Source organism: Miscanthus floridulus, chromosome 9 (assembly GCF_019320115.1).
Source record: "Miscanthus floridulus cultivar M001 chromosome 9, ASM1932011v1, whole genome shotgun sequence".
NCBI classification, from domain to species: domain Eukaryota; kingdom Viridiplantae; phylum Streptophyta; class Magnoliopsida; order Poales; family Poaceae; genus Miscanthus; species Miscanthus floridulus.
In genome coordinates, this window is record NC_089588.1 from 2,594,352 (window position 1) to 2,607,729 (window position 13,378).

The 13,378-nt window shown below is 47.1% G+C and overlaps 1 protein-coding gene across 1 annotated transcript; it reads left to right on the forward strand.

Annotated features, from left to right (window-relative positions):
• The first annotated feature begins 10,595 nt into the window (after window positions 1-10,595).
• Window positions 10,596-11,877, forward strand: LOC136481201 (transcription repressor OFP8-like). The gene has a single exon (XM_066478558.1). It carries the CDS (start codon window positions 10,762-10,764, stop codon window positions 11,572-11,574), a length of 813 nt encoding a protein of 270 aa, XP_066334655.1. The 5' UTR covers window positions 10,596-10,761; the 3' UTR covers window positions 11,575-11,877.
• Window positions 11,878-13,378: the final 1,501 nt, after the last annotated feature.

A 13,378-nucleotide genomic window follows, 5' to 3' on the forward strand; every position in this document is an offset into this window, starting at 1 on the left:
AGCCTTCCAATGGATGGAGAGGCAGCATGTCATTCTTGCATTTCACGAGGAGGTGCGGCATAGTCAGTACGCCTCGCCCACGTGTTTCGTCGTGGAGGCGGAGCCATGTATCCTCGATGCGTGGGTGGTGGAGTTCGGCGACGCGGTGCCAAGGTTTGGCGCTCATGTTGGGGACGGTGGCTCGGCGCACGCCTTTCTGGCCCAGTCCTGAATCGAGCCGAGGAAGATTCCGGCGTAGCCTGAAGCCTTCTCCCAAGCTCGGCCACTTGGTCTCATAATTGACGGATCTCCTCCTACACATTCCCATCGCGAGGTGTAGGTTGTTCAGTTTGCAGAGGCGCAAACCTGTTGGCGTTACGAGAGGAGGCGCCGTTAGTCGCCGACGCGTGAAGGCAAGACACCCATCCAGTTGGTTGGATCGGGATGCTGTTGTCGACGATGGTGGTTGGTCCGGCGATGTAGGGCTGCTTGTTTGCGTGGCGCATCTTCCAGTACTCCTGCATGATCGTGTGCCTCACAAGCTCCTTGATCTTAGCAGGTTCATATGCCCACCCGTCAGGGAACAAGTTGTATGGAGGCTCCACCGTGCTGGGGTAGATGAACACCTTGTGACTTAGGTCTCTCACGTCTAGAGACCAGTCCTCCTCTGGAACAGCGCTTCGCGCAATGCGAGCACTGACTTGTTGGTGGAGTTGTTGTACCTTGCGGTACTTCCTCCTACAGTTGCGTAGCGGGTGTGGGCTCGACGCGTGGCGAGCATGCATCATTTGTCGACGCAGGTCACACGAGACAGCCTCCAAGGCTTCGAGCAACTCCACCTCCACGTATTCCACAGGTGGAACGGGTGCGTCTTTGGCTGGAGTCGACGCGGGAGGTTGGAGAGCCGCACTACTCGCACGCCTGTTGTTTGCCTTGATGCGTAGTTGTTGTGCAGCATGGACGTCTCCTTTGACCTCCTCGATGGTGGACTTCTTCAGGAGGGCGCGAGCTTCCAGCATGAGGTTGCGACGCTCCTTCTTAGCCTTAGCAAAGGCTCGCTTCTATGCCTTTTTGGACTCGACCTTTTGGAATAGGGCCGGGTCTTGTGTTTGGTGGAAGTAGGTCTTCTCGCGATGCTCGAAGACCTCTATCGGAGGGTGCGTGCCGAAGGAGATCAAGAACAGAGTCTCAACATTGGCGGTGCCGTGGACTCCTCCTGCTCCTTCTTGGATCGCCATAGGGCGGACCTTCTCGACCTTCGTGGGGAATGCCGGCTTGACGTCAGCAGCTTCCAGTCGTGCTCCCATCGGTCCAGAGATTGGCACTAGGAATTGCCCAATCTGAATCATGGCAGACTCCTGGGTGGTTGCAGTGTCGGATGGTCCTCCTGCAAGAAGGGGACCATTCATTAGGATAGCTCCACCTTGGGTACCGTCATGCAGCATGTTGTGCTTGTTGGAGGAGAGGCGAAGACGAATCCGACGACACACTGCAGCAGAGATGGGAGGAGAACCAGGTCCCACCGGGCGTGCCAATTTGTTTGGACACCAGAAAACCCGCCTACAGCGACTTCTCATGTGGGAAGTGTGCGGGCGTGCCAGTGTACAATAGTACACAAAAATAAAAGACAGGAACATAGTATCTTATTAATCATCACGAGTAACAAGTACAAATTCCTAAGAAAAGAATGTGCGCCATGGCCTGCTGATGGCTATCTAACTTGGGCGATGTGGTCTCCATGGTTCCTGGGGCCTCGGAAGGCTCCCAGTTAATTACCCCTATGAGTTGAATCACCGAGTACCTCTGATTCTGCTGCTGTGGTCGTCGTCTTCAATCTTCGCTTCACTTCTCCATGCAGAGTGTTGGTATAGATGTGGGTGGCGTCGGCGTAAGGGCCTCATCGGTCCATGAGCCGGTACAACATGGCTAGAACATCAGCCATGCCCGCCCGTGTAGTCCGCCTTGTCAGTGTCGAACAGCACGTGGTGTCATCTTGATCGCACTTGCATGGTTGGTGTATATTGGATCGGATCGGACTTCCTCGGCCGCGTCGTCGTGGTACGCCATGGAACTTGTTCACTTGGAGTTGTTGAAGTAGTTGATGGAGAGCTGCATCGCGGCGCTGCGTTCTTGTGGAGGCCGGCGTGGCCTCCTGGCTTCAGCACATCTGGAGCATGTACGTGTAGATGCATCCATGCATGGCCCTGTACACGCCCACATGCACGTAGCCTTGCCTTGCTTGCATCTTGGTGTTGCTTGTGTGTAGGTAAAGAACTTGCATCTTCAAGTTCATGTCATGGTAGCGTTCGGCCTTCACTCAGGCGTGTTCGATGCCAGCGGACCAAAGCCAGCCGTCGGCGCTCCGTATTCCTATGACGCGAAGTCTGGCGTCGTCTCGATCATCAGACCGCCACGTCGCTCTCTTCTTGGCCCAAATCATGACATTGGACCGATGTGCTCATATCCATGCAAGATTGCAAAAGAAACAGTAACTAATAAATAGATTGACTAGATTAGTTTCTTACCCATGGAGAAGAACGTGTATGCCATCTCTTTCTACTGGTGGCTTTCGCCTTCTCGGCTTCAGGAACTCACGAAGGAAGACGACGTCTGGCCGCTGGCTAGCTGCTGGTCTGGGGCTGAACGTCGGAGTGGTGGATGGTGATGTGCTTCTAGCTCTTGTTGCCAAGAACAGCCTGACGGCGTGGAGGTGAGGTCTGATTAGCCCTTTCATAGAGTCCTGGGGGCTCTTTATATAGGCAACAGCTAGGGTAATGCCGAGCCTGTTGGGCTGCACGCACATGCCGCCTTTGTTGGTTGCCACCGAGCGAGATATTTGGAGATTTACTTGTCTTCCGTTCAATATTATCTTCGGCTCATGTATATCCTGGCGAGAACCTAGACACTTCTATTCCGTATACCAAACAAACATCTCCTTTCTAGGCTGAACAGTGGGCCAGCACTTGATATGGATTAGCTTCTCACATGCAGTCACTGAGGCATGGGCCTAGCTAACTATAGAGCCTACTATACGTACGTATATTTGGTCCAGAGAGGCTTGCGGCTGATAAACGTGCATGTACGCTAGCTGGCGATCAGTACACGGATCTGCCGGCTGTATATCCCCTGAACGTTCTAGAATATTCTGGACCTTGCACCGAGTAGCGCCGCGTCGCATCGGCCCGGCTGGTGTACAATTATGCGGAAAATACATGGTATAGACCGGCATATATACAAGCTCTACGACCGATTCCGGATGTATATATACAAGCGCACATACGTATCATGACTGCACCTGTTTAGCTCTCTCCCATTGCCTGTCGCGAGCATACCTACACTACATGCATGGACCTGTAGCACGCAGAAGCTCACACGGTGGTTATTAGCTTCCTTGCCTGAATGCACGTGACACAAGCATATATATGTATAAGTATGTATTTTCCCTTTTTTATATGCTCGGTGGTACATACAAATAAAAGTGTACATATGGATTTTACTTTGACAAAAATCCATCAAACAGCACCCAAAAGCGTTTGACCCCATTGTTGGCTTGCTTGTTCACCTTGATGGCCACCACCTTATCATTTTTCTTCTTCTTCAAGAGATAAGGTGTGGAGGCCTTCTTGTCCACCTTGTTGGTGTAGGTGTTGGAGAGCTTGCTTGTTTGCTTTTCTCCTTCTTCTTTGCTTCTCCCCCATTCTTTACCTTGCACTCATAGGACTTGTGGCCTTCCTTGTGGCACACGTAGCAAACCATAGTTTGTCCTTCATCAAGCTTCTTCACTCCCTTGATGGTGTTATCTTGATGAAGTTGGGTTTGCTTCGCCTTGCCTTTCACTTGAGTCAGGTCCTTGGTGAGGCGAGCTACTTCTTGCTTGAGTTACTCATTCTCCTTTGCAACCTCTTGTGTGCATGTATCTACAACAACTTTCTCAACACAAACTTGGTTGCACAAAGGTGAGTCTAAACATAAATCATTACAAGAAGTAGAGACATCCTTTTTAGACATGTTAAAGATAGAACTTTTCTTTTTAGATGCCTTGGTGGGAGTTGTGCTAACGGCTTCAAGATTAGCAACTTTATTAGTTAGCTCATCACAATGTTTGCACATGGTTTTCATTTTAGCAAGCAAACTATTATATGCTTCTTGTGAGCTGGCTAACTTTTCTTTTAATTTTTCATTTTTCTTTAAGAGTTGCTCATCATTGATTGTGTATGCATTTGTTGTTGCACTAGCCTCAAGTTTCTCAATTTTAGTAGATAGTTCAACATTGAGATTAGCAAAGTTCTCATATTGTTCAAGCAAGGTTTTGTATGTTTTTTGTGAACTATCTAGCTTTTCTTTTAAACTTTTGAGCTTCTTGTGTTGACTAGTGCAAGTTTTAGCATAATTAAGATTTTCTTGCACAAGTTCATGATAAGAAGGCATATCATCATCACTATCACTCTCACTAGAGGAAGAGCTTTTGTTACCTCATGCCATAAGGCACACACGAGAAGAGCTTGATAATGAGTGCTTGTGGCCTCACCTCTTGTGATGGGGTTCTTCTTCACTTGAAGAATTATCCCATGATCTTATTGATGTGAGGGCTTGGTTCTTGCATGCCTTCTTCTTTGTCTTGGGTGTGGGCTTGTTTGGACAAACTTCCACAAAGTGCCCCAACTCGCCGCATCCATAGCATCCTCTCTTTCTTTGCCCCTTTCTTTGATTTATGAAAATAAAATCTTGAATTTGGATGGGCACACCCTTGACATTGAGTCTTTGGATCATCTTCTCCATCTTGTTGATCACTTTGATTGATTCTTCATCAAGATCGGAGGTGGAGGAGGAAGATTGATCATCACTTGAATCTTCATCATCATCATCATCATCCTCATCTTCTTCTTCACTTGAGGAGCTTGAGCTTGAGCTTGACTCAACTTTCTTGCCCTTCATCTTTTTCTTCTCGCTACAAGCGAGAGCTTTGCCTTTGCTTGATGAAGAAGCTTCTTCTTGACCCATCTTACGTGACATTTCAAATGCCACTAACTTGCCAATGGCTATGCCCGGGGTCATGTTGCTCAAGTCCTCCATGTTGTGAAGGATGGTGATGATGCTTGCATATTTCTTTTGTGGTAGCACGGAGATGATCTTCCTCACGATGTCTGCATCATCTAGCTTTAATAATCCTATTGAATGGAGCTCATTGATAATTAGATTCAATCGACAATACATATCACGAACAAGCTCATCATCATTCATAGTAAAGGAATCATAGTTTTGCTTTGCTAGACAATGTTTTTGCTCACGGACATTGTTTGTGCCGTGATGGAGCTCTTGGAGTTTTAACCAAATTTCATGTGCCGTATTTAAAGTGAATATTTGGTTAAAAACATCCATACTAAGTGATTCAAACAAGCAATTTTTAGCTCTAACATTGAAGTGCATTTCTTTTTTATCACTCTTTGTGGGTTTTTCGGGATTCTTGATGGGTTTCATCCCGTCACGAGTGACTCTCCATACACCCAAATCAACCGCCTCAAGATGGTAAGCCATTCTAGCTTTATAGTATGGGAAGTTAGTGCCGTCAAAGTGCGGAGGCCTAGCGGTATCCATCCCAACCACTCTAAATAGCGTCGGCTCAACGGCAGTTAAGCCAAGGGTCCAAATTGAGCCAACCGGCTCTTATACCAATTGAAGGGACCGTGACGCCTAAGAGGGGGGTGAATTAGGTAACTTAAAATTCTAACTTCTAAAACTATGGCCTCTTTTTCTAACCTTAGCAAAACCTATGCAAAAGATAAACTATCTAAATGTGCAATTACGGTTTTGCTAATGTGTTGCTATCTCTACCGCAAACGTAGTAAAGTAATCAATGTAAATGCGGAAGCTACAGAGCAAGGTAGAGATATGCAAACTCCCGTCGACGACTCCGGTATTTTTACCGAGGTATCGAGAAGCGCGCAAGCTTCCCCCTAGTCCTTGTTGGAGCCCCTCGCAAGGAATCCCTCGCAAGGGCCAAGCTCCCGGTCGGGTAACTCCGTGGATAGCCTCGGGCCTTCCCCACACGCAAGTGGGTTTCCGACGTGCCTTCCGGCAAGCCTCTCCCGGATGCTCCCCACCGTCTTCACTATCAAGCTTCCGGCCGAAACGCCGCGGGCCTTGTTCCCTCCGGTACACGGTGGTGGCCACACCACAAACGCGGTTGGTGTGATCTCGCAAGACTTCAAGCCCCTCCGATGTACAACACTGGTGCTCGCAAGCACCGAGTGGTAAGAGGTATGTAAACCACACTAAACACTAGGCCTAAACCTAGAGCAAGCGCATAAGCGGTGGTCTAATCAACCTAAGCACTTCGCAAAGCACCTATGCTAATCACCTCATGAATCACTAAGCACTATGTAAGTGGAGATCACTAAAATGGTGTATCAACACCCTTGGTATGTTTCCTCAGCTCCTCCTCTTTTCAAATGGCCGGTTGGGGTTTGTATTTATAAGCCCTACCGAGAAAGTAGCCGTTGGGGTCGAACTCCAGCAATACTGATCGGACGCTGGCCAGCGTCCGGTCGCCTGCCACCGGACGCGTCCGGTCGCAGATTTGCCGCTCAGGAACCTTACTGTACTCTATCGGATGCTGCTTCCCTGCGTCCGGTCGGTTTTGCCGCCCGCGTCCGGTCGTCCCGATTGCAGAGCCGGTCCAGTCGTCCGATCGCCCCGACTGCAGAGCCAGTCCAGTCGTCCGGTCGCCCCGACTACCGAGCCACCGGTCCAGCGTCCGGTCGCCCCGACTGCTGAGCCACCGGCGTCCGGTCCAGCGTCCGGTAGCCTCTGCGAGCTCGTTTCTTCGCGATCTTGCGTACGGCTTGGTTCCTATCTTCATGCTTGGACTTTGCTTGATATCTTGTGCCTTTTCTTATGCTCCTAAGGTCTTGCTTAAGGTATTGATCATCATGTCGCCTTCGTCCAAGTCACGTCTTGCATCCTATTGAACTACAAAACAAACACTTACAAATTCATTAGTCCAATTTTGTTGTGTTAGACATCAAATACCAAAATCCAAAGTAAATGGGCCTAGGGTCCATTTTCCTTACACAGGGCAATAGGCGCGGCCAAAAGTGTTAGTTTAAAAAAACCGACCGTGTTAGATTTAAAATTAGTTTTCAAAAAGTATTAAAATTAAAAAAATTCCTCCATGACTGTTAATATCACAAACTTTGCTTTTTCAATTAAATGTTACTTTTAACGTCAGTATTTAATTTTATAGTATTATTATCTTATCGTGTAATCCGTGTATTTTTAGTATAAAAAGTTTAGTTGTCCCGTAACAACACACGGATACGCTACCTAGTGTTTTAAAAAATAGGTCCAGCCCATCCTGACCCTTGAACTAAATATACATTAATAAGTTCTCCGACAAACTAACATACCTACTCCCTCCCTCTCCGTCCCTAAAAGAGTGTCACCACACGGTTCGTGTCGGTTTAAGTTAGACTAGATTTATAAAAATAATAACAATATTTGTATCTCTAAATAAGTTTATTATAAAAATATATTCGACGATTTATCTAATGATATTAATTATGCACCATAAATATTAATATTTTTCTTACATATAATTTTGTCAAAATTAAAAGTGATTGACTCCTCGATAAGCGAAAATGACACAAAAGAGACCGTGGCAGTAACATTTACCTTGCCGTGCAATTTATTTTTTGACGGACGAACTGAATGCTCTTGCAGTAAATTAGATCCAGGTCTATAGTTAAGCGTCGTACGTACGTACCGGTCTCTCCCGGCGGCCAGGCCCTAGCTTTGCGTATAAACATGGCAAACGTAATGTACAGTACTGTAGTTGAATCATGCATCGACGTCCGGTCCAATCAGTGGCTTGCAAGAAACTCCATGTCCGTCGTGGCGTCGTCTACCTCACATCTCCATCTCCACCGTATATTTGTACGTAGCGTACCACGGGCTCTACCAAACCAATCGATCGATTCCTCCTTGGCTTGCGGGTTTGGGGCCCGTAACGTGTAGACCTCAACGACCATTAGGAATTAGAAACGAGCGCTAATGGCTGTCGCTGCATGCCTCGGCTGTCGGCTCTATCGTTGCCACGTAAGCACTTGACGCGGACACGTAGATAAAGTAGCAGCGCTAGAGATAAGCAGTTGACGCGGACACGTCGATAAACTACCACCCTGTACTGACTAGTGACTACGCGTGGTCTAGACTTGCTAGTTAATATTTTTACACGTCTATATCTTGATCACGTATGTGTGGTGGTTTTTTTTTTTGAATCAAGTGTGGTGATCTTTCTGCCCAAGCTTCCAATCTCGATCGTATCTGATGTACCCTGACGTTGGAAATTTTTAAGGGCTCGTTTGGTTAGCTCCTTCCAGGCCTAGGATTCATTCCCGATTTGCTTCCTTATACAAATTAAGCCTACTGTTCTGGCTGGATTTTTTCCAGGGACTCATTCCCTGCTAAATGAACCGGACCTAAGGGAATTGATTCAAGGAATTGTCTCCATGCAGACTTGACGATCGAGAATATATTTATTATGTACTGCGTACTACTAGTAAGTACATGTGTGAGTATGTGACACATTGTATGTGTACGACGACGTATGAAGAACAGCATGATATAGATATATATTGATCGACCACCGCCACGTGTTGCGCGCACAAATTAAAATAAGAATATAATGAAGAATTAAATGGCCGGCCGATCCATGTGCTACATACACAAGCCTTGGAGATTTTTTGAGATATGAAAGGGATTTCTCAAGGGTTGACGAGAATATATTTGTGTACTACATGTGTGAATCATATGTGTGCACATTAATTTGAGGACCAGTGAACATCATATTATCGCGTTAAATATATATATACATGCTTTCTCTCTCCATTCGAAATATATGATATTTTAATTAATTATGAACCATGACTTAGGGAGCGTTCGGCTGGTCGAAAAGCCGCTGGTGCTGATATGTATGGTTGGTTTTTTGAGAGAGAAAAATACTATATCGTAGCTTATAAACCAGTAAATAAGTTTGTTTTAACATCTCATATTTACTAGTCAGGGTTTTCAATTTCGGTATTACAAAAATTTCGGCCACCACCGAAACTACCGAATTTCGTGAAATTCGGCCGAAATTTCGGCGAAATTTTTTTAGAGACTAGCACATGAAGTATGCTTTTTCTAAAAAAACATTTAAATCTAAACAAATATTAGTATGCTTTATGACTACACATCTATTGAATACAAAAATATGCAATATAAACAATAAAAAATTGAGTCTAAAGTTATATAACACATGTATTAGTGTATTACAAAATTTCGGATTTTTCTTTCGGCCACCACCGAAATTACCGAATTTCGCGAAATTTCGCCGAAATTTTGAACCCTGTTACTAGTACTAAATATGAATGGAGATATACCAATAACTAAATTTTCCCGACGACCTATTTATCCATGTGCTGGCAGCGTACGTGCATGCGTGTAACAGAAGCACACCTATGCGTAAACTTGCTGCTTGAGCAATTTTTTGACATCAACACGGTCTTTAAAACACAATCGATAATACTTATGTAACTAATTTTACTGTATGCACATAGAAAAAGCATATATTTGTGAAACTACTTTCCGAGCAGAGGCGGAGCCAGGGGTCTAGCAGGGGCCGTGCCCCCCCCCCCCCCCCCCCCCCCGAAGCACAGTAGATTCATTTAAATAACTATATAAATATTGGTATTTATAGCACAAAAAATATCAATTTCACCTGTTTTTTGTTAAAACGTCATGATTTTGGTTAGAAATAATGTAATTTTTTTTAAAAGTTGTTGAAACATTTAATTACATATATTTTATCACACTAAAAAAATGCAATCTCTTTTGTCCTGCCCTCCTTAATCAAAATCGCTGGCTCCGTCTCTGTTTCTGAGACATATAAATCTACAGTTTTAGGACGTAAAATTTGCTTAGCGGCCAGAAATAAACCACTGTCAAGCAAAATCCGCTAAGAATAGAGCACAAGAAAATTCAATTTCTTTGGCATCAAACCCTCGAGCAATAGGCTCAATCCTTAGTTCAAATTCACCAAAGCTATGATAAAATGTTTTTAGCCATCAAGTCTTTCGTGGGCTAATAACCTTCAAGGAAATAAACAACTTTCTTGGCAGTCCACATCAATCTTCAAGGACTACACATTTTCGTGATGGTTTAATAACACCGTCAAGGAAGATATAATATATTCCTTTGTGGTTTTATTTCACCCCTCAAGGAAATGCAAGCCTGCCAACGAAATTCTATTTTCTGGTAGTTTACTAGTATCATTTTCATATGGCTAAACCTAAGCATACTAGAAAGTATACACAACCAAAATTTTGATAAATCACAACCAAAGATTAATTGAAACGGTTAAGTCTAGACCGCAAGGACGGTCAAAGTCAAGAGAGGTTTGCAGGGTGAGTAATGATGAGCCCCCAAGCTCACCCCACATGCCCCAACTAAACCCAACCAGAGATCCCTTTTTTAACCACATCCCCTCCTAATCCACCTATAGCTTGTCAAATCAAATGAAATCTACTACATACATATATATAAACCACACATCCCCCCTCCTTTGCTCCTTATATCACCATCCACACACTTGCATAGTTGCATGCAATGCAAGACAGGCAGCAGCCACATCTCAACTTGTAGAGATCATCCCCTTCCAGCTCCCAGTCCCATCGTACCAGGGCACCGTGCAAGCAACTACTACCAGACGACACAAACAGCTAGAGCACACCACGCGAGCCGGCGATGTCGTCAACCAGAGCGCGCGGCGGCGGTGGCGGCGGGAGGCAGTTCCCGGTGGGGCGGCGCCGGTACGCGCCGGTGGTCGACGCCGGGTGCGGGTGCCGCCCGCGCCGCTCGAGGCTGCTCAGGCTGCCGTCCTTCCTCAAGCCCTGCAGCCAGCTGATGATGGGCGGTGGTGGCAAGGCTTCGACGACGAAGCGGAGCGGCGGCGAGCAGTACTCCTGCGCCTCCGCCTCCACTGCTTCCTTCTCCTCCTCGTCGGCCGCCACGCACAGCACCGGCGGCTACGCGTCGGCCTATTCCTCCGACTACTACTACTGCTACCCCTCGCGCGTCGTGTACGGAGCCTGCACCACCAAGCAACACCAAGAGCTGCCGCTGCCGCCGGTCCGCAAGCAGCAGCAGGCAACCAAGGCCAAGGCCGCGCCGGCATCATCACCTGCCCGCGCACCGCCGGTGGTCGCCAAGAAGCAGGCTAAGAAGAAGAAGAGGGCGGCCGAGAAGACGGTGGCGGCGGAGGCCGACGGCGTGGGCGTGGCGGTGGAGAAGGAGTCGTCCGACCCGCGCGCCGACTTCCGGGACAGCATGGTTCAGATGGTGGTGGAGATGGGACTGTGCGACTGGGACGGCCTCCACGGCATGCTCCGCCGCCTCCTCGCGCTCAACGCGCCGCGCCACCACGCCGCCATCCTCACCGCCTTCGCCGAGGTCTGCACGCACATCGCCAGCGCCGCCGCCGCTGCCGCTCCTCCTCCTCCTCCTACCCAGCCGTCGCCGTCGCCGCCAGCGTCGTACTCGTACCAGTACCGGCGCTGATGACAGCGTCCACCCTACCAGACTACCCGCTCGTGCCGGCTGCTGTGACGGACCTGGTGGTTGCAGGAATAGGATCTCAGAGCAGAGGAGAAGAGGGACGACAGCTGCAGCAACAAAGTACAAATTTTTAACCGTGGTTAGTCAGGAAATTAGGCTAATCAAGGACATATATATATAGTAGTAATAAATAAAGTGGTGTGGGGCAGCATTATTAGACCAGCACACCATGTTCTTGATCCCAGGTAGTTGATGAGTTGTTGCTCTTGGTTTATTTATTTCAGTGTCTTGCAGTTAGAATTGTGTGAGGTTGTGCTTGCTTGTGTTCTGTATGGCGCCTTTCCATTTCACATGAAGGCCATCGATCCATGGAGGTGGGACGTGGGAGTATGATCAGTAGCTGTATGTTAAAAATTAGTCCTGGTTTGATCAAACTGTATGATAGATGCTGCTCTAGTCAATGAGATTAATTACATGAGAACTCTACTCTTCTACGGAAGCTATACATGGCGTAGTTGAATTGTCGCCTCCCGGTTCACGAACGCGTGCACATGCTAGGGAGACGGACGTGTGTCCTACACAAATGGTAATGCAAAATTTCGATCCTTATAAAAAATTACACTATTTTCACCACTAATGGGCCATAGTATAAATTAATGTTGCAAAATATACGCTACTATAAAAATCGATTTTTAGAGACTCCAACCTTAAGCCATTTACAGGGACATACCACTTCAACGGCCGTCTCTACCGTAAGGAAAATAGGCCCATAAGCCATTTATTTTAGATTTTGCTGTTTGAGGATCAACATGACCATTTGGGCAAACATTTTTTTTCTAGTTTTTTTGGATATAGTTCAAAGGGTGGAAAAATAGACTTGGACATAGGCGACGGTGTGATCTGGATGATCAACACATCAAGCAAGCACCTTAGAAGTAAAAGACCTACAAGATATGCAAGAGTCAAAGGCACAATATGATACCAAGCCAGACATCAAGATCGCGAAGAAACAAGTTGAAAAAATGGTTTCAGGGGCATCAAACCAAGGCGTCGGACCGGACCCTGAGGAGAGTCGAACCATACGCCAATACAAACCCTAGCTAGGGTGTCAGCAGCAGCGTCGAACCGAGCATTGGACCAAAGTGGAGAAGGTCGTCGGACCAAGTGTCGCCACTGTTCACAATGTAGTTGCGTCAGATTGAGGAGGCAGAAGCGTCAGACCAATTGTAACCCTGTTCGATGGTCTGCAGAAAGGTTCCAGAGAGGAGATTGGCACATCGGACTGGTCCGACATAGGGCGTCGGACCATACACTACAAAGACACGCCCAACAGTCGGTAACGGTTAGTGCTGACACAGGAGCCGTTGTGAGACACCGAACCGAGGGAATTAGTCCGACGATCACACATGGGACAGTACGACGGTGCATAGAAAGCCTGTTGAGTCCCAATGGCTATGTCCCCCATTTGGGGCAATAAATATGACCCCAACTGACAAGAGAAGGGGCGTAGAGCTCAATGAAGACTTATTGTGTGAGTTGAGGTTCACTCTAGTTGCTCTAGGCACCAAAGTGCTTAGTGATATACTCAGTGATTAGAGTATGAGTTTTTGCAAAGTGCTTAGGTTAGTTAGACCATTACTTTAGCGCTTTCTCTAGGTTTAGGCCTAGTGTTTAATGAGGTTTCACTACTACACAAACTTTACTGGAGGCGGGCGTTTTTGGTTTTCCGCAGTGGGCAAAGCCGTCCGCCGTGGCCTAGAGGCCACGGTAAATCATGGCTTAACCGCGGCGGGCGGCCTTGCCCGCC